Source organism: Macaca thibetana, chromosome 19, assembly GCF_024542745.1.
Source record: "Macaca thibetana thibetana isolate TM-01 chromosome 19, ASM2454274v1, whole genome shotgun sequence".
Taxonomy (NCBI): Eukaryota; Metazoa; Chordata; class Mammalia; order Primates; family Cercopithecidae; genus Macaca; species Macaca thibetana.
Window position 1 is genome coordinate 49,236,024 of NC_065596.1, and position 21,813 is coordinate 49,257,836.

Sequence of the window (21,813 nt, forward strand, 5' to 3'; positions counted from 1 at the left end):
TTTCCTAAGTCCTTATCCTTGTTTTTATGACTATGGGAATGGTGAGGTATTTGGCAGGTAATACTGTTCTTTCCTTCTAAATTGTGCTTTTTCAAAAAAAAAATCAGGCCAGGCACAGTGGTTCATACCTGTAATCCCAGCACTTTGGGAGGCCAAGACAGGTGGGTCACTTAAGGTCAGGAACTCGAGACCAGCCTGGCCAACATGGTGAAACCCCATCTCTACTAAAACTATAAAACTTAGTTGGGCATGGTGGTGCACGCCTATAATCCCAGCTGCTCAGGAGGCTGAAGCGGGATAATCGCTTGAACCTGGGAGGTGGAGGTTGCAGTGAGCTGAGATTGCAGTGAGCCAAGATCCTGCCACTGCACTCCAGCCTGGGCAACAAGCAAGACTCCATTCAAAAAAAAAAAGTATTATTATTTTTATATTTAAAAATATATATATATTTATTATATATTATAATATATATATTTATATATTATATATATTATTTATATATTATTAAATATAAATATAATTTTATATATTATTAAATATTATATATTTAATATATATATATATTTTTTTGGTATAGGCAGGATCTCACTATGTTGCCCAGACTGGTCTTGGACTCCTAGGCTCAACTGATCCTCATCTCAGCCTCCCAAAGTACTGGGATTACAGGCATGAGCCACCATCCCCAGCCAAAATGATGCTTTTATTGAATTCTGTCTACCAAACATAACAGAGAAAACCATGTGGGAGACTAATGCTTGGTTAAATCTTTAGCAGTAAGGAACCTGTCACCACTCCCAGATAGTGATAAGTTGACCCCAACCACATCCTGACGTTTTGGCAGAAAAACACTTTTTCACTAACCTTTTTTTTTTTTTTTTTTTTTTTCTGAGACGGAGTCTTGCTCTATTGCCCAGGCTGGAGTGCAGTGGCACGATCTCTGCTCACTACAAGCTCCACCTCCCGGGTTCACACCATTCTCCTGCCTCAGCCTCCCGAGTAGCTGGGACTACAGGCACCTGCCACCACGCCCGGCAAGTTTTTTGTATTTTTAGTAGAGATGGGGTTTCACCGTGTTAGCCAGGATGGTCTCGATCTCCTGACCTCGTGATTTGCCCGTCTCAGCCTCCCAAAGTGCTAGGATTACAGGCGTGAGCCACCGCGCCTGGCCCACCTTTTCTTTTTTTTTAAAGCAAATAAACATTAGTGATGTAGGTTCTTAGTACAAAGTTAAGGCACAGTAAATAGACTTTACATTCCACAAAGATCTGTTTTTAAAAACTAACCTTGTAATTTACTGATAACCTCTCACGAGGACTACTGCATACAACAGCAACCCCTTTCCTCATTCTTGCCATATTTACTTCAAAGATCACAAAGTGATTGTTTCTCCTCTGTAATGGTTCAATAGCTAACTATTGTTTTAAGTCGAATTTAAGACTATGAGTCAGGAGTGGATGGTTAGGATCTTTGGATAAGGTGGAAGATGATGTTGATATGAAATGTGAAATGCAATGCTTGTAGCAGTCAAGCACTTGCAAACACCAAACGGCCTGTAAGCACCAGCCACCGCCAGTTGTATTCTCTACTTAAACAGCTAGCTTTGGCCTGAGATATGGAGGAACATAAGCTAACTGTTCTTGCTTTCTGAGGTCAAGAGCCTTTGCACTATTTGCAGCAGGATAAAGCAAAAACACTGACAGAACGGGATACCTCAACTGTAAATATGAGTCTAGGATGAGAACAGTGAGAACGTGGCCCCGCCCTGGCCGAGATATGGGAGACCCAGGCCCAGCACCCACCTTTCTGACCCTGTTTCATGTGTACTAAGAACTCTTCGTATCGCTTTTGCTTTTCCGGATCTTTGGCGAAAGGCTTGAAGTTGCTGGCTTTCAGGGTGGCCGTCCCACCACCTAATGCCATGTGCCAAGAGCAGTGCCCAGCAGCTGCTGCAGGGGAGGGCTGGGCTCTGCTGCTCTGGGCGTTCTGGGCCAGACTCCTGGCCTTGAGCTGAGCTGCTTTCAGGTCAGTTGCCTGCTTCATTTCTTTGATTCTCTCTTTATCTTTTTGGGACAGAAATTCTAACACTGAAGTAGCTGAACCTAAATAAAAACAGTAATTAGAAGAGATGAAAAGAGTCATAAAACAACCACATTTTCATTTCTCTGTACATACATTTCAGTATCACAAATTTACATAATTGGGGATGAGTATTTTATGTTTAGTGTTTCATTTATGTTCATATATCTTTGTGGACTAGACAGTGAAAAATGAGATTCTTTGTTTTGTTTTGTTTTGTTTTTTTGACGGAGTCTGGCTCTACTGCCCAGCCTGGAGTGCAGTGGCACAATCTCAGCTCACTGACTGCAACCTCCCGGGTTCAAGCGATTCTCCCGTCTCAGCCCCCCGAGTAGCCAGGACTACAGGCACGTGCCACAATGCCCGGCAAATTTTTTGTATTTTTAGTAGAGACAGGGTTTCATCATGTTGGCCAGGCTGGTCTCGAACTCCTGACCTCAGGTGATCCACCCGCCTCGGCCTCCCAAAGTGCTGGGATTACAGGTGTGAGCCACCACACCTGGCTGAATCCTATGTTTTTTTGGAGACATGGTCTCGCTCTGTCACCTGGACTGGAGTACAGTGGTGTGATCATGGCTCACTGCAACCTCCACCTCTCGGGCTCAAGTGATCCTCCCACCTCAGCCACCTGAGTAGCTGGGACCACAGGCACACACCACCATGCCCGGCTACTTTTTATATTTTTTGTAGAGACAGGATTTCACCATGTTTCTCAAGCTGGTCTCAACTCCTGGGCTCAAGAGATCATCCCACCTTGGCCTCCCAAAGTTCTGGGACTACAGGCATGAGCCACTGAGCAAGGCGAAGATTCCTGTTTTATAGTCAGCAAAAATGGAAGTTAACACATTCACACTTACAGGGCACATGAGTGGTCCCAGGATGCGGAACCTGACATCCCCGGCTCCAGACTTGCAGTCCGCCACCACTAGCCCTGATTCCGAGCGCAGCTCCCCAGCAAGCCCTCACTAATGGCACAAACACTCATGGGTGCCAACTCCACGCCAGGACCTGGCCCAGGAGCTCGGAGGGCAGTGGAGACAGGAAAGAAGCCAAGGTGCCACACGCCGGCCCTCAACAGAGGAGGGCTATGAAAAAAATAGGGCGACGTGACTGAGCGGGGGCTTGCGTGAGCGGGCTGGCAGAGGGGGCAGGCAGATAACCAGCTTATATGGTGGTCAGGGAAGGCTGGAAGAAGACAACATTTGAGATAAGTCCTAAGCTAAAAAAAAAAAAAAAAAAAAAAAAAAGCCAGATTCACAAAAATATGACGGAAGAACAGAGAGGGAGGAACAGCAAACACAAAGGCCCTTAGGCAGTGTCATGGGTGACGGCGTGTTCACAGGAGGAAAGGAGGAGGAAGCTACACTGCGGGAGGGTAAGGGAAGGTGGTGGATGATGCAGCCTGAAAGGCGGGCGGGGGGGCCGCACAGGGCCTCGTGGGGAGCCTGGAGGTTTCTGTAGGTGGGGGAGGTGCTGGCTGGTATAGTTGGCCTCATCGAGCTGCTGGTAAGGAGAAGAGACTGCAGGGGGAATGGATAGAAACAAGGAGACTATCAAGGAGGCTGCTGCAACGGTCCAAGTGGAGGGGCGGGGCTCAGACCCGGAGGTCACGGAAATGCAGATGAGTAGTGGACGGAACCCCGACACATTGTGGGTAGAGCTGAGAGGACTCACTGAGGGCCAGGGAGGGCGGGGAAAGACCAGAAAGAGAGGAGCTAAGAATTAGGCCTCCAACATTCCGGTCCGAGCAGTGGATCACGGTGGCACCAGTTCCTGAGATGAGAAGACTTAGATGAGGAAGCGCAGTGTGTGATGGGAGGCTGGGGAACCAAGGGTTCTGTCTGCCAATTATAGGAGACACCTGTTGGATTCCCCATGGCAGTGAGGCTCGAGCCCCTGAGAGCCCAAGTCCACCTCTCATGGTGGGTCTTTGCTGCTGCACCTGCAGGGGATTGGAGTGCCATGAGTGAGGGCTCGCTGGAAAGTCTTTCCAGACTTTCAGACGCATTCATCCCTTTCAGAGTTTCTGGAGAAGAGTTACACAACGCGATCCCCAAGAGGAAGAAAACGTACTCTCCCAGGCTGTGCAGAGAAGGCGAAGGCACCTTAACCACATTCCCTGATAATTATCACAAGTCTGAAAACAGCTGAGCTTACAATAAAAGTGACTTGAATGACATCAACCAAACTGAAGGTGGAAAAACAAGCCTTGGCTCGGCGCAGAGGCTCACACCTGTAATCCCAGCACTCTGGGAAGCCAGAAGTTCCAGACCAGCCTGGGCAACATGGTGAGACCCTCATCTCCATTAAAAAAAAAATTTTTTTTTTAATGTGCCAGGTGTGGTGGTGGCGCATGCCTATAGTCCCAGCAACATGGGAGTCTGAGGTGGGAGGATCGCTTGAACCCAGGAGTTCCAGGTTATAGAGAGTTATCGCTGCCTTCAGCCTGGGTGACAAACCCAGACATTATCTCAAAATAAGTAAGTTTAATAATAAAACTTAAAAAAAGAAGTAAAAGCTATGCACACTATTACGTATGCCATTTACAATAAATAGTGTTATTTCCACAGTTTGGGAATACAAATTCACATAAAAAACTTCAGTGGGAAAACAACTTTCCATTTTTATTTTGATAACTCAAGTTATGTGAAATGTAATGATTTCAGTCTTTTCCATGGCACATACCTTGAATAGGCGTCTCTCCAAGCAACTCTGCCCGTTTGGAGGCATTCAGTTGGTGCTTACTGTGTGTCCCTGGGTCAGATGTTGCCTTTCCAGCTGACTCTGATAACACCTGCAGTAAGTGTGAGTTCTCGGAGGTGGTGGCCACCATGGGTCTGAAATAATGCACTGGTCGATAGTCTCTTGGCAACTCTGGAGGTGGATAGATCTTAACAAAACAAGACAAAACCCAGGAAATACAGGCTGCAAGATCATGTTTGATTTAATCAGGAAAACCTGTTACCTCTGAGCCTTGTTAACCCCGCCCCTTCCCGGGTTAACACTCAGCAGGCAGGTAGCCCAAGAACAGGCTGGCCAGAGGTCCAGCCAGCATCCCCTCTGGACCGGAGGGTCACGAGAGCCACCGTGTTCCAGTGGTCAGGCATTGCGAATATGCTCCTACCCATTTCTACAGAAAGAAGCTAATGTGCCTGTTTCATAGGATAAGAACAATAAAGATGACAATAGATCATAAATGTCAGGGCTTACAGGTAGGGCTGGCCCACTGTACATCGGAAAATTTAGAAAAGTACCATTCAAAGCATGAAAGAAAAATAATGGTGGGGCGCAGTGGCTCACACCTATAATCCCAGCACTTTGGGAGGCCAAGATGGGAGGATTGCTTGAGCCCAAGAGCTCCTGACAAGCCTGGGCAACAGAATGAGACCCCATCTCTATAAAACTAAAAAAATATATATTTAAAAAATAATAGTCGGGGCGGAGCACAGTGGATCACACCTGTAATCCCAGAATGTTGGGAGACCAACGCGGGTGGATCACCTGAGATCAGGAGTTCAAGGCCAGCCTGGCCAACATGGTGAAACCCCATCTCTACTAAAAATACAAAAATTAGCCAGGCGTGGTGGTGGATGCCTGTAATCCCAGCTACTCGGAAGGCTGAGGCAGGAGAATTGCTTGAGCCTGGGAAGCAGAGGTTGCAGTGAGCCGAGATCACACCACTGCACTCCAGCCTGGGTGACAGAGACTCCATCTCAAAAATAATAAATAATAATAATAACTGTAGTTATTTTTAAATTCAGAATTCTTTTTTCTAGTTACGTTTCAGTTGCAAATTGAAGCTTCAGGCCTTCTTTTTTCTTTTCTTTTTTTTTTGAGACAGAGTCTTGCTCTGTCGCCCAGGCTGGAGTGCAGTGGTACAATCACAGCTCACTGCAACCTCCACCTACTGCATATGCAATTCTCCTGCCTCAGCCTCCCGGGTGGCAGGAACTACAGGCACGCATCACCATGCCTGGCTAATTTTTGTATTTTTAGTAGAGACGGGGTTTCGCCATGTTGGCCAGGCTGGTCTCGAACTCCTGACCTCAAATGATCCACCCACCTCAGCCTCCCAATGTGCTGGGATTACAGGCGTGAGCTACCATGCCTGGCCTATTATTTTCATCCAAGATATTACTATGAATAATGTGAGTAGAGCCAAGAGGACCTGGCCCAGGACCTAGGAGGGCAGTGGAGACAGGAATTTAAATTTAGTTGACAAAAGTGAAATGAAAATCTATTTGGGAAATTTGGGGATTTTTAATACTGACAGGCATGAATGATGGCACAGCAGACAAGGTAAAGGAAAGTACTAGATATTGTTAAATAACTGCATTAAATGGTCTCCGTTGCTCTTAGTCTAACAAACCCACATGTATTTGTTATTTAAGCTATTATCTAGACTTTTCTTTACTATTTTCCCCCCAAATTCACATTGAAATGTTCTCTAGATTTTTAAGCTATGTGAAAGCTCAAGTCCATGATGAGGTAACCCTGTAGCTGAAAGCAGTGACCCCTCTCTCCCAGCCCCTCTCTCCTCTGGCTCTCAGGCCCAGGTGCACGCTGGACTCGCCTAAGGAGTTTTAACTATATTGATGCCTGTGCCCCACCCCAGACAGTGTGCTATAACTGGAGTTCCCCAGGCTCCCCAGGTGGTTGTTAAGGTGCAGAGCCTGGCACGAGCCCTTGGCACAATGAAAGTCCATGAAACAGTGGTGTTATCATTGTCAAGAAATCCTGTTTTTTTTTTCATCTTAGCCTTGTCACCTTCTGGAGACACACCCCCAAATCAGCCAGAAAGCACTCTCATGTTACCACCACACAAAAACCCAGAGGAGCATGGCAGAAAGGAGGAGTGTGTCCACAACTTCTCTATATCCTCCATGGGATTCAAAGTATTTCTTTTTTTTTTTTTTTTTGAGACAGGGTCTCACTCTGTCGCCCAGGCTGGAGTGCAATGGCGCGATCTTGGCTCACTGCAACCTCTGCCACCCAGGTTCAAGCGATTCTCTCTGCCTCAGCTTCCTGAGTAACTGGGATTACAGGAGCCCACCACCACGCCCGGTTGATTTTTGTATTTTTAGTAGAGATGGAGTCTTGCCACATTGGCCAGGGTGGTCTCAAACTCCTAACCTCAGGTGATCCACCAACCTCGGCCTCCCAAAGTGCTGGGATTACAGGAGCGAGCCATCACACCTGGCCAACTGATTTTTTTTTTTTTTTTTTCTGAGACAGAGTTTCGTTCGTTGTCCAGGCTGGAGTGCAATGGTGCGATCTCGGCTCACCGCAACATCCACCTCCCAGGTTCAAGTGATTCTGCCTCCGCCTCCCCAGTAGCTGGGATTACAGGCATGCACCACCAAGCCCGGCTAGTTTTGTGTTTGTAGTAGAGACGGGCTTTCTCCATGTTGGTCAGGTTGGTCTTGGACTCCCAACCTCAGATGATCCACTCACCTCGGCCTCCCCAAGTGCTGGGATTACAGGCATGAGCCACTGCGCCTGGCCCTGATATTTCTTTTTTTTTTAATGCTCCTTTTTTTTTTTTTTTTTGAGACAGAGTCTCACTCGGTCGCCCAGGCTGGAGTGCAGTGGCGCGATCTCGGCTCACTGCAAGCTCCGCCTCCCAGGTTCACGCCATTCTCCTGCCTCAGCCTCCGGAGTAGCTGGGACTACAGGTGCCCGCCACCACACCCGGCTAATTTTTTGTATTTTTAGTAAAGACGGGGTTTCACCGTGTTAGCCAGGATGGTCTCGATCTCCTGACCTCGTGATCCGCCCACCTTGGCCTCCCAAACCGCTGGGATTACAGATGTGAGCCACCGCGCCTGGCGGCCCTGATATTTCTAACGTAGAATGTTTTTCTAGACAATCACTAGTAACCAGGCTGTTGTTTTTTGAAATCAAAATTTACTTATCTTTCCCGTTGTTAATAGAACTCAGATCACATAGCAGCAAATATTTTAAGAACTAAACCACTAAGAAAAAAAAAAGAAAAAAAGTTGTTCTTACTTTCTTAGAAGATAAAGGTTTAGAAGCCAAGGAAAATCCATCCAAAATTTTGCCAATGTATCGAAGGTCTTTCTCTGATTCTACAAAATGATGTCATAGATTAATTCCAGAAGTAGAGACGATCAGAATAAGACAGAACACGTCAGCGTTTTATGTTACCTCTAAGAACGTAAATAGCATGTGTCATACCTGCTATCACTCAGCAGCAGCAGTAAAGGGAAGAACGAGTGGCAAGCAAAGCCCCACGCCTCTGTTGACTCAGTGACTGGGACCCAGCCCACACCGCCCTCCACAAATTGGGCTACTCAGGTAACAAGGCTGCGGTCCTCCAAGACAAGTACATTGATGTGACTTTTAGAAAAAGTACCTTAGGGGCACCAAAGGATCTACCCCATGGAGTAAAAGATCAAGAAAAACCACCAAGAGGACCAGTATGGAGAAAAACACAAATCACACCTATGAGTGTGTCATGTGTAGAACTAGGTGAAGAACTGCAGGGTGACTACCTGGCCATCTCCCTAGCAACAATCCAAATAGGGACAAAAGGCCATGCCACCAGGTCAGCCTCTAATCTTTAACAAGACATAAAGATCACAGACATAGGACACTGAATGACCTGGTGGATCGTCTCCTGGTCATAGGGACAACCCCATCAACAAAATCCCTTTGATTTCATTCTCAAAGTTTTCCTGCATGTACTGGTTATGCCAAAAGTCCGTATAAATGAACTGTATTCTCTGCACTCAAAAGCCCCTTCTACATGACAATCACGAGCTCTTTCATGGGCTAGGAGCTGAGGCCTAAAGCAGGAGCAGAGCGCAGTGCAGATGAGCTAAGGCTTTTAGCCACTGATCACTCAGCACCACCGCATCTCTCCCCTCCCCACAAAACCATCCTTTGTGCTTTGACTCATGTTGGGCTTTTTTCCTTTTTTTTTTTTTTTTTTGAGATGGAGTCTCGCTCTGTCACCCAGGCTGGAGTGCGGTGGCACGATCTCAGCTCACTGCAACCTCTGCCTACTGGGTTCAAGTGATTCTTGTGCCTCAGCCTCCCGAGTAGCTAGGATTACAGGCGCCCGCCACCACACCCAGCTAATTTTTGTATTTTCAGTAGAGACGAGGTTTCACCATGTTGGCCAGGATGGTCTGGATCTCCGGACATTGTGATCTGCCCTCCTCGGCCTCCCAAAGTGCTGGGATTACAGGCGTGAGACAACGCACCCAGCATGTTGGGCTTTTTTTTAAGCTTCTAGAACTTACTAAAATTCCTTCAGGTAATGTGGGATTCAATTTCACATTCTTGGAATTTGCATTCTCTCAAAACCCAGAAATTTCATGTTTATGAGTTCATTCTGAAGAATTCTGAATAAATAAATGTGCATAAAGACAGAACCAGAAAAATATTCATTATAGCCCTATTGATCATGGGGGAAAAAAAATGAGAATTTAAAAATCAACCATGGCCAGCTGTGCTGGCTCACGCCTGTAATTCCAGCACTTTGGGAGGCTGAGGCAGGCAGATCACTTGAGGTCAGGAGTTCAAGACCAGCCTGACCAACATGGTGAAATCCCCATGTCTACTAAAACTACAAAAAATTATCTGGGCGTCGACACTCTGGGAGGCCAAGGCGGGCAGATCACCCGAGGTCGGTAGTTCAAGACCAGCCTGGCCAACATGATGAAACTCCATCTCTACTAAAAATACAAAAATTAGCTGGGTGTGGTGGCAGGTACCTGTAATCCCAGCTACTTGGGAGGCTGAGGCAGGAGAATCACTTGAACCCAGGAGGCGGAGGTTGTGGTGAGCCGAGATCAGGCCATTGCACTCCAGCCTGGGCAACAAGAGCAAAACTCCTTCTCAAAAAAAAAAAAGAAAAAAAATTAGCTGTGTGTGGTGGTGCACACCTGTAATCCCAGCTACTTAGGAGGCTGAGGCAGGAGAATCACTTGAACCCAGGGGGCAGAGGTTGCAGTGAGCCGAGATCATGCCACTGCACTCCAGCCTGGATGACAGAGTGAGACTCTGTCTCAAAAAAAAAAAAAAAAAAAAAATTTTAAATGTAAAAAATCAGCCGTGGAGACTGGGTAAAATAAAGATAGATTCACTGAATAGAAAACCATACAGTGGGCTGGGCACAGTGGCTCACGTTTGTAATCCCAGCACTTTGGAAGGCCAAGACGGGCAGATCATGAGGTCAGGAAATCGAGACCATCCTGGCTAACACGGTGAAACCCTGTCTACACTAAAAATACAAAAAAAAACCTAGCTGGGCGTAGTGGCGGGCACCTGTAGTCCCAGCTACTCGGGAGACTGAGGCAGGAGAATGGCGTGAACCCGGGAGGCGGAGCTTGCAGTGAGCTGAGATCCAGCCACCGCACTCCAGCTTGGGCAGCTGATCAACACTCCATCTCAAAAAAAAAAAAAAAAAGAAAAAGAAAACCATACAGTCAAAACTACAGATGTTGTGGCCCTGCAGGGTGGAAGAGAGGAAGCTGGGGGAGAGAGGCCACAGCAGAGAGGGACAAGGAGACAAGGACAGGCTTGGAACTCGGTGGACAGAATGGGAACCAATCAGCTGGGGGCAAAGCTGGTGCATGAGGGAAAAGTGAAAGATGTGGCTCAGCAGGCAGACTTAAGTATATGTCATTATATATGATTATTAGAGGATTAATAAATTAATGTTATTAATATGTTGTATAATATTGAATGTCACTTATATTAACAGAGATACAGGATATTATCAATTTCATTCTCCCACCATTTTTTAATAAATAATAATTAACATATCTATACATTATGTAATAATATATTATATGTTACATAATATACTGACAGTATTGATATATTAATTATATAAAATATAAATCATATATAATATATAATGGTATATTGATTATAATATAGTATTTAAATTAGGTAGTATATTATGATATACTAATATATCTTCATTTAAGTTATATAAAAATAATTCATAGTTTGGGAAGAGAAATCAGAAACTATAGGGAGGCAAAAAGAAGAAGGCTCCGAAGCTAAATGACTCAGGGGAAAAAAAAAGAAAAAAATTAGAAGGAAAAAAAAAGGAAATAAGTACTAGCAACCCACTGACCGCCCAGAGGTTAAGTCTCCTAACACTGGGTACACATGCCCTTCCAGTGTCCTGTGTAAAACCCTGGGTTCCCTGTCACACCATCCCAGTCAAGTGACACATGACTGTATGATAACCAAAGAACAGTAGGTGCCACTTCTTCAGTCTTTGGGCAGGTGCTATGCCAGACACTAAGTTATGCCACTTAATCCTCACAACCACCTCTGGAGTGGATTTTATCCTCACTTTACAAATGTGGACTCCGATGCCCAGAGAGGTTATGAGCCTTGCCTAAGGTCACAAAGCTGGGCAGTGGAGAGCTGGCATCCAAACCCAGGTCTGACTGACTCCAAATCACATGCTGCTAATACCGACTCTACCCTGTCTGGCCCTGCACCTTTTCTGGAAACAACTGAAATGTGACTTCGACCACAGGATCTGATACCCCTTGAAATTTCAACACAGCGTGAAGTTAAAGCTGTGTTGAAAAATGTCGGCCTCTTATCCCAAAAAAAGCCTCCTCAGAGCCAGAGACTCAAGGGAGAAGATGGACTGGGCGCCCAGCTCCATCTTGCTGCAGGCTGTTGGTGTACCTGCCTCCTGGTCCCCTGGCCTGACCTTCTAACCTGCCGCATGTGTTGGCCTCCTTTGGCCGCCTGCCCAGTTCCTCTAACTCTGGGTGCTTCCCTTTGACCCGCTGCCAGCTCTGACCAGCCACTTGGTCACTGGTCCAGGCATTCCTCTTTCCCTGATTACAGACCTCTCCCTCCTTCCCACCTGGGCCCCACCTTGACAGCTGGCTTTGGCCTTGGCCAGGTCTGAATCCTGCATTTGTTTCACTTCCCACGCTGGGCCTTGCTTCTTTGTTTTGTTTCTTACCATGTCTTTGATCAACAACAGAGGCTGGTGCTCCTGTACCACTCTTGCAGCACCTCCTTCCTGATACCCTGACACTTGATCCTGCCATTAGGTTTGCGTCTGTCGAATTACCTTTCTGGTTTTTATACTGCCTGGGTGCTGTCCAGCCATAGAGTCCATCTCCAGGCTCCTCGTCCTTCAGAACAGTGTCATACTTGGATAGAGTTTCTGTGGCATATATATCATCATCTTCCTCTTCCAGGGCACCCACACCAAAAGCCTTTAAAAAACAAAGTTTCAAATTGAGTACAGGGGTTAGGGTATGTCTGGGATCTTCAGGGATAAAGCTACTTTAAGGATGTGACTGGAAACCACAGTAGCACTTCAAGATCACCAAGAGAGAAGTGAACAGGGGTCCCAGATCAACACACACACAAGATTTTTGGAAAACAATGACCAGAGATGAAATCCCATGTCCCCAGTGCTAATGCTGCCCTCCAGTCCCCACAACAGCCATGGCTCCAGGTCCCAGCACAGGACGAGGAGTGGAGAACAAAGCTAAGCAGCAGTGCAGGGGTGGAAATGTGGCTTCCAAGAGGAGAAAGGCAGAAATGTTCCTCAACTGATCAATGCAGCCTGGGCCAACGCTGGTGGCCAAGGTCTAAGGACCGCTGCTACTCTACTGCCCGCTGGAAGAACTCCTAGTCTCTGGGGGAAGGGGCCTCTAACAAGTAGCATTTTTGTTTAAAAGACTGAAAAAAAAAATGTTTATAAAAAGAAAAGGTGGCCAGGCGCAGTGGCTCATGCCTGTAATCCCAGCACTTTGGGAGGCTGAGGCAGGTGGATCACCTGAAGTCAGGAGTTCGAGACCAGCCTGGCCAACATGGTGAAACCCCATCTCTACTAAAAATACAAAAATTAGTTGGGCATGGTGGCGCATGCCTATAATCCCAGCTACTTAGGGAGACTGAGGCAGGAGAATCACTTGAACCTGGGAGACAGAGGTTGCAGTAAGCTGAGGTCGCACCACTGCACTTCAGCCTGGGCAACAGAGCGAAACTCCGTCTCAAAGAAAAAAAAAAAAAAAAAAAAAAAAAAGAGGGTAAATGGCAAAGTTACCATTTTTAAAATACATTTTAAGAAAGAACCTTTGACCTGATTCCACTTGAGGATTAGGGGAAAAAAAAGAAAATAAAGAACTTTTAAAAAGAAAAAAGAAAGTAGACTCATTTATCAATGACTCCCCCTTTATAAAATAGAAAATAATTTTACCTGGCCTGAAATTCCCAATTTTCTTCCTTTATTCAGTCCAATTTCTCCAAGATCGCCAGCTCTCTCAGAGCCACCACCGAAAAGATTAAAATGTTCTCCCGAAGTTCCAAACAGTGCCTGGTGGGGATCCAGGCCCTTGTAGGCCAGACCGTGCACATTATCTTTAGGTGTGAAATCCACAGGTGTGACATCTTTGGGTGCAAAGGTCACATTATCAGGCAAGTAGTCATCATCTTCACCCTATTTCAGTTTAAAGTGGAATGAAGGTGAGTCATTGCATGATGCAAAGTAAACCCACAAAATACTAATTGAAAATGCAGAGATTAATGCCACACACAACAATTAGCAAACTTTCATTGGTGCTGTTACAAATGACTAAATCACTTTCCGGCACAAAGGATGCTAACACCAACTTCATTTTACGAAGCTGAACAGACCTGCGTGTCTGTGGTGCAGGCACATTGCTGAATACGTATGTTGATATAATGAGGATAGCTTTAGGGCATGAGTATTTCACTGTACAGTGGTGGGATCTGATTTCTAAAATTGTCTCCAACCCTAAAATTTCACAATCATACAGAAACAGGTGCTATTGTACCAAACTGAAGGTCAGTGAGCCCGTGCAATACCTCAGATCCTTCCGAGCTTCCAGGGGGTAATGCACAGCCATAGATTTTGACTCCAGGATCTAGAAAAGAGATTTCAAATGCAATAGTCATGAGTGACTACAAATAGAAAACCCCGACCAGGCCGGGCACGGTGGATCACACCTGTAATCCCGGCACTCTGGGAGGCTGAGGGAGGATCACTTTAGCCTAGGAGTTCAAGACCAGCCTGGGTAACATAGTGAGATTCCACCTCCACAAAAAATTACCAAAAAAAAAAAAAAAAAAGGCTGGTTGCAGTGGCTCATGCCTGTAATCCCAGCACTTTGAGAGGCTGAGACAGGTGGATTACGAGGTCGGAAGTTCGAGACCAGCTTGACCAACATAGAGAAACCCCGTTTCTACAAAAAAAAAACAGCCAGGCACGGTGGCGCAAGCCTGTAATCCAGCTACTCAGGAGGCTGAGGCAGGAGAATTGCTTGAACCCAGGAGGCAGAGGTTGCAGTGAGCCAAGATCGCACATTTACACTTCAGCCTGGGCAACAAGAGCAAAACTCCAACTCAAAAAAAAAAAAAAAAAAAAAAAAAACTCACTGATACTCTTCAGAGGTACATGGGTACATTTATAAAATGTGCTACAGCATTACGGTCAGAGGCAGATCACTGGGAATTGTTTTAGAAACAGGGTCTCGTCCTGTCACCCAGGCTGAAGTATGGTGGCATGATCATAGCTCACTGTAGCCTCAACCTTCTGGACTAAAGCCATCCTCCCACCTCACTCTCCTGAGTCATAGCTGGGACTACAGGTGCACTCCACCACGCCTGGCTGATTTTTGTATATTTGGTAGAGGCAGGGTTTCACCATGTTGCCCAGGCTGATCTCAAACACCTGGGCTCAAAGATCCTCTCACCTCAGCATCCCAAAGTGCTAGGATTATGGGTGTGAGTCACTGCACCCAGCCAGGAATCACTTTCTACCAGCACTGGCCCTACTTGGCAGTAGTGTGCTCAATGAATAACCAATACTGCCCCACGTCATGAAGAACCCAAAAGAAATGACTGTTGCCCTCAAAAAGTCACTTACAGTCTGGCTGGGGAGACTCAGGGCAAGAAATAAGTAACAAGTAATAATGTTAAACTGTGACAGTTTGGGGGAGGGTAGGAAACATGAACTCTCACATGCTGCTGGCAGAAGCACAAACTAACACAGCCTTTCTGGAAGCCGTCATGCGTTACACATAAAAAGCCTTAGAAGACGCACATACCACTGGGCCCAGCTATTTTGTTTATTGGAATTTGCAGTCATTAAAAAGTACGCTCTTGGCCAGGCACAGTGGCTCACGCCTTTAATCCCAGCACTTTGGGAGGCTAAGGCAAGCGGATTCCCTGAGTGCAGGTGTTTGGGACCAGCCTGGGCAACACGGCAAAACCCTGTCTCTACAAAAAATACAAAAAATTAGCCTGGCATAGTGGCACATGCCTGTGGTCCCAGCTACTTGTGGGGCTGACATGGAAAGATCACTTAAGCCCAGGAGGTCGAGGCTGCAGTGTGCTGGGATCACACCACTGCACTCCAGCCTGGGTGACAGAGCAAGACCCTGTCTCCAAAAAAAAAAAAAAAAAAAAAAAAAAGTACACTGCAGCAGTGATACCAGTTAATCAATTAACATACACACCAGGTTTCTGTCGGCGTGGCCGTCTCTTTACTCGAGGACCAACTCCTTGTCCTTCTTTCCAACCCATTTTTCTTAGCAATTCGAAACCAACAGATAATCTAGGATAGCAAGGCATTGAAAATGAACTTTTCAAAGTAACATTAACAAAGAGTATGAAATGAGTGGCTTCTGAGTTCCTGCTCAGTCCCTAGGCCTGTCTGGCTTGGGCCCTTGCCCTCACCCACATTACAACTAGCGTGACGCTGCCATTCCAGCCACAGCAGGCTGCAGTGGGGTGCGCGCCTGAACTGGGAAGTCAATCAGATGACCTCTCTCCTTTAGGATAGGATCACAGGGACTCTAGATAGTCCTTGCCAAGCATGTGGCCTGGGAATCCCTGAAGGTCTAAGGCTGTCATATCAGGCCACAAGCCCAGGAGCACAACAAGGAGATACACAGAAAGTGAAGGAGGCAGGCAGAAGCGAGGCTATAAGGTCTGGAGGGATGGTGTGAGAAGTCACTGCAATTCCTAACAGCTCTCCAGCCTCCACGAGCCCCAGCAGCACAGCTAGTGGCTGCAGTTCTTGATGTCTCAGTGCAGTGACAATGCAAGATCCTTTAGGCAAAACCCCCTTATTCACTGAGACTTTGAGCCTAAGAAGGCTTGTCTTACTTGCAAATAAACTACCCCTCAGCAAGAGAATCATACACATGCGAAACACCGTTGCTAAGATCACAACAGTCAGAAGGAAATGCTTACTTTGCTGGCGTTATGAGGTCATCAAGGAGGGTGGCTCCAGGAATCGGGGCAGTGGCAGCAGCCAACTGCCTGGCCTTTTCTCGTATTCTGTCTTTGGTTTTGGAGGCAAAATCGTCTGTGGTGACGATCGCTTTAGGTGCTATCCCAAATTCACTAAGATCCTTCAAAAAAATTCAAACAGAATTACATTATTTGGAAAGTGACTATACACAATACATCACATAGTTTGATTTCTGTTTAAAAAAAAAAAAGTTAAAACTACAAACTTTAGGTCAGGATCAGCAGAGTGACAGATGTACACACAGACTTTATTTTTTATTTATTTATTTTTTGAGATGGAGTTTCTCTCTTGTTGCCCAGGCTGGAGTATAATGGCGCAATCTGGGCTCACTGCAACCTCCACCTCCCAGGTTCAAGTGATTCTCCTGCCTCAGCCTCCCAAGTAGCTGGGATTACAGGCACACACCACCATGCCCGGCTAATTTTTTGTGTTTTTAGTAGAGATGGGGTTTCACTATGTTGGCCAGGCTGGTCTCGAACTCCTGACCTCAGGTGATCCACCCGCCTCAGCCTGCCTCCCAAAGTGCTGGGATTACAGGCGTGAGTCACCGTGCCCAGCCTCACACTGACTTTAGAAGCTCATCCTCATACAAGGTAAAGTCAGTGGCCAAGGTCAGGAGGGCATGAGAGTCACTACTCATTAGGGCCACCCTAAGCATGACTAAGCTGGGAAGATAGGAAGTAAGGGCCGTGTTCTTCTCAACAGTATTTCAAAGGTCAGCGTGCAGGGGACAAAGCTTGGAGTCCCAGCCAGCAAGCGTTCGCAAGTGTGAGGGCCAGCCTAGAGTCAGGTGCCTTTGCCTTTACTGGAGCAGATGTTGCTGGCGACCTGTCCAACCACTGTCATGCTTCCTCTTCCCTTGCAGGGTCCTGATGTTGTCTAGGTACCTGCCTTCCTCTGCGCCACCACACACCGCAGGAGTGGTACTCCCAGTGTTAGGGAAGCAGGACTAGGAAGTGGGGCTTTGTGTCTTATCTAAGCCAGTCTTTTTGATTCCATTTTCCTTGCCAGGGACTGCATTAGGAATGGGCACGTAAAACAATCTGTGCAAGCAAATGTAGAGAAAATTCATGGTAGGACTTATATGAAAGGCTACTTTTTTTTTTTTTTGAGACAGAGTCTCACTCTGTCGCCCAGGCTGGAGTGCAGTGGCACAATCTCGGCTCACTGCAAGCTCCACCTCCTGGGTTTACGCCATTCTCCTGCCTCAGCCTCCCGAGTAGCTGGGACTACAGGCGCCCGCCACCTCGCCCGGCTAATTTTTTGTATTTTCAATAGAGACAGGGTTTCACCACGTTAGCCAGGATGGTCTCAATCTCCTGACCTCGTGATCCACCCGCCTCGGCCTCCCAAAGTGCTGGCATTACAGGCTTGAGCCACCGCGCCCGGCCTACTTTTCTTTTAAGAAAAGAGACTGCCAGTTGCACACCTGTAATCCCAGCACTTTGGGAGGCCAAGGTGGGTGGATCACCTGAGGGCAGGAGTCCAAGACCAGCCTGGCCAACATGGTGAAACCCCATCTCTACTAAAAATACAAAAATTAGCCGGGCATGGTGGTGCATGTGCCTGTAATCCCAGCTACTTGGGAGGCTGAGGCAGGAGAATCACTTGAACCTGGAAGGTGGAGGTTGCAGTGAGCTGAGATAGCGCCACCGCACTCCAGCCTGGGCAACAGAGCGAGACTCCGTCTCAGGAAAACAAACAGAAAAGAAAAGGGACCAAAAGGAAGTTCTTCTCTTGGGCAACATCATCCTGGATGTGCTACCTGGAACTACTACAGCCATCTTGCAATCATGAGGAGAGGTAGTATAAGGACAAGCTGCCAGCAGAAGACTGAGAAGAGACAGCCTGGGGTCTCAGCACATCTAGACTTCCTGCTACATGAGATATGTTTCCTTCTAGATGATGCTACTCAAAAAAGGAAGGAGCCTTCCTTCCCTCTAACCTGCAGCCTAATAATGCATGCTGATATAAATGTTTCGTTTAATCTTTTTTTCTCTTCAGCTTTTATTTTAAGTTCCAGGGTACATGCACAGGACGTGCAGGTTTGTTACACAGGTAAATGTGTGCCATGGTGGTTTGCTGCACAGATCAACCCATCACTTAGGTCTTAAGCCCAGCATGCATTAGCTATTCTTCCTGATCCTCTCCCTCCCTGTTTAATCTTTATCGTGAGTGAATCCACGACCAGATTTTAAGGGAGCAGAAGTTTAATTTTAGTGCAGTCACTCATGGTTCTTTACTGTAGTGTGCCTGAGAGTTACTGTGGAAAGCTGCAGACCCAGCACCATGGATACTGAGCTTTTGAGGTAATGGAGGCTTTTCCAGTAAATTGCCTGTATATGATTTTCCCCTTACACTCTTGATTTTAGAAACTGGCCCCAGTATAAAATGCTCCTCCAATGAACAAGACTCTACTGATGTACAGGACACTGTACATCAAATACCTAAAAGATAAAGCCTTACAAACAAAGACGAAATCATACATCGGACCTTCTGGGGAGAGAGGAGGCACTTACAGCAACGAACTAGACCTTTCCCACCAGTGAACTGGCAATTAAAGTTTTGCACACCCACCTCTTCATCCATAAAATCTTCAGGACCAAGAACAGATTTGTCTGCTCTGTTCTGTCGTGAAGACACAAAGGTAGAGGGTGTCCATCCTGGAAAAAAAAGAGTTTAGAGCTTTATAATCCTAGAGAGTATTTGGGTCTATGAGTAAATGATTACATAACATGTATGGACTTGAAACTCCCAATAACTACAAACTCTTAGGTACTTCCCATCTCACTGCTTATATAGACATAATTATTCCACATAAATTTCTTATGAATCCCTGTATCCCCTGATGCAAAACTTAATGGATCCATTAAGGTTTCCCCATAAGAAAGTGAAACCAAGAGAAGTAGAATTACACATTGAAAGTTAAACTGTGAAAAGAACACAAGCAGATCTAAGCAGACAGTTGCAAGGTCACCTTAAAATGCAGGACCTGAGACCAGCAATCTCCACTGGCATATTAACTTTTCTAAAGAAATGATGTCGGCCGGGCGCGGTAAAATCCCAGCACTTTGGGACCGAGACGGGCGGATGAGAGACCAGCAATCTCCACTGAGGCAGGATATGGCGTAAACTTTTCAGTAAGATCCGGCAACTCCAGCCTGGGCGACAGATGTCATCACTTCGCAGCCTTTTGGCTAAGATCAAGTGTCAAGATATGATGTCAGGGTGTTTTAATCAGTCACGATGGATAAAGAGAGAGTCACAGAAGGAATCCAGGCAATATTCAGGGTACCCTGGTACTCAATCTGGCTGGTCCAAGGGCAATGGCTGTGCCAGGCCCCCAGTTCCATCAGACACTGGAATCCTATCATTAATGGCCTTGTTCCCTGACCATGGTTACTGAGCATGTACCATGTCTACAAACAGGGAATGCCCTGGAGGTCACATATGTCTGTAACCTCTGCCATAAAGTTGTTTAGTTTTCTCTAAGAGGGATGCATCTCTTTCCTGATTCTCTCCAAGGCTCTTGTGAGCTGAGGCACCTGGGGAAGGTCTACTCTCAGTAGGTGCACCACTGCACTAAAGCCTGAGCGACAGAGTGAGACCCTGTCTCAAAAAATAAATTAATTAATTAAATAAAATGGTAGGGCTGGGCACGGTGGCTCACGCCTGTAATCCCAGCACTTGGGAAGGCCAAGGCAGGTGGATCACTTGAGGTCAGGAGTTTGAGACCAGCCTGACCAACATGGTGAAACCTCTACTAAAATATAAAAATCAGCCAGGCGTGGTGGCGGGCGCCTGTAGTCCCAGTTACTCAGGAGGCTGAGGCAGGACAATTGCTTGAACCCAGGAGGCAGAAGCTGAAGTGAGCCGAGGTCGCGCCACTGCACTCCAGCCTGGGCGACAGAGCAAGACTCCATCTCAGGGAAAAAAAAAAAAAATGATAAAAGATCTAGCCCATCTTTTTCTTGATAATTGCTATGTGAGTTAATCAGTTCATCTTCCATACTCACTTCAGCAGCACATATAATATCAGTTCATCTTCCATCCATAACTGAGATATAGAAAGCCATTTCTTCCAGTTCAAAAAAATGTTTCTAGATTAATACATCTTAAAACATACAATACTTTAAACAACTTGGCATTTATAAAAGTACATAACATAAAAGATTTAACTGATTTTTCCCCAGGTAGAGAGCACTGAAGAGCCAGTCTTGCTGTGGTCCCCAGTGTCTGAAGAGGACACCTGGTGACTCTTCCCTCAGCACTAACGCCATGCTGGCTCCTTAACCTCTCTGACCCTTGGTGGCCTCATCTGCAAGATCCCTGTGACACCTGCCCTCCTCACTCACACAGTCACGAGACACAGTCAATGATTAACTGAAAGACTCTAAGAGTATGTTGTAAATGGGAAATACTCGGAAACATTTCTCACCTTACAATAAAACGGAAGTCATTATCATCATTTAATCATCTGATTAAAAGGTACACATTTTTTACAAAGTGGAGGAAAACTCTTTCACCATCAGATTGCAATCAATGAACAAGACACAAGTTGACTCTGGAAACATCCAAATATCCAAAGAACACAAAAGGTTACAGTGTATGTTCAGAGAAAGCTGAGCTCAGTGGCTCACACCTGTAATCTCGGGAGGCCAAGACAGGCGGATCACTTGAAGCCAGGAGTTAAGAGACCACACTGGCCAACATAGTGAGACCCTGTCTCTACTAAAAATACAAAAAAATTAGCTGGACGTGGTGGGCGCCTGTAATTCCACCTACTCGGAAGGCTGAGGCAGGAGAATCGCTTGAACCTGGGACGCAGAGGTTGCAGTGAGCCAAGATCACACCACTGCACTCCAGCCTGGGCAACAGAGTGAGACTCCATCTCAAAAAAAAAAAAAAAGCAAGGGTGGCCAGGTGCAGTGGCTCACACCTGTAATCCCAGCACTTTTGGAGGCCAAGATGGGCAGATCACTCAAGGTCAGGAGTTTGAGACCAGCCTGGCCAACATGGTGAAACTCCAGTCTCTACTAAAAATATTTTTTAAAAAATTAGCAGGGCATAGCAGCACGTGCCTGTAATCCCAGCCAACTGGGAGGCTGAGGCAGGAGAATCACTTAACCCAGGAGGTGGAGGTTGCAGTGAGCCGAGATCACACCACTGCACTCCAGCCTGGGTGACACAGCAAGACTCCATCTCAAAAAAAAAACAAAAAAAAAAAAAAAGCTGCAGGCACCTGTAGTCCCAGCTACTCGGGAGGCGGGGCAGGAGAATGGCGTGAGGGAGGCGGTGCAGTGAGCCAAAATCACGTCACTGCACTCCAGCACAAACCGCTCTGTAATCTCAAAAAGCACTGGCTCGGTAATCTCAGCACTTCGGGAGGCCGAGACGAGCGGATCACAAGGTCAGGAGATCGAGACCATCCT

General features: G+C 46.5%; 1 protein-coding gene across 1 annotated transcript in view; it reads right to left on the reverse strand.

Moving 5' to 3' along the window:
• GPATCH1 (G-patch domain containing 1) overlaps positions 1–21,813 on the reverse strand; it is a 48,169-nt gene that overhangs the window by 17,690 nt on the left and 8,666 nt on the right. Inside the window, exons 3-11 of the mRNA XM_050771981.1 lie at positions 18,959–19,044; positions 16,321–16,481; positions 15,582–15,679; positions 13,930–13,988; positions 13,301–13,540; positions 12,161–12,308; positions 8,086–8,165; positions 4,762–4,966; positions 1,800–2,099 (exon numbers count right to left, since the gene is read on the reverse strand). Of these exons, the coding sequence (XP_050627938.1) occupies positions 1,800–2,099; positions 4,762–4,966; positions 8,086–8,165; positions 12,161–12,308; positions 13,301–13,540; positions 13,930–13,988; positions 15,582–15,679; positions 16,321–16,481; positions 18,959–19,044 (1,377 nt within the window). The remainder of the gene's footprint in view (positions 1–1,799; positions 2,100–4,761; positions 4,967–8,085; positions 8,166–12,160; positions 12,309–13,300; positions 13,541–13,929; positions 13,989–15,581; positions 15,680–16,320; positions 16,482–18,958; positions 19,045–21,813) is intronic.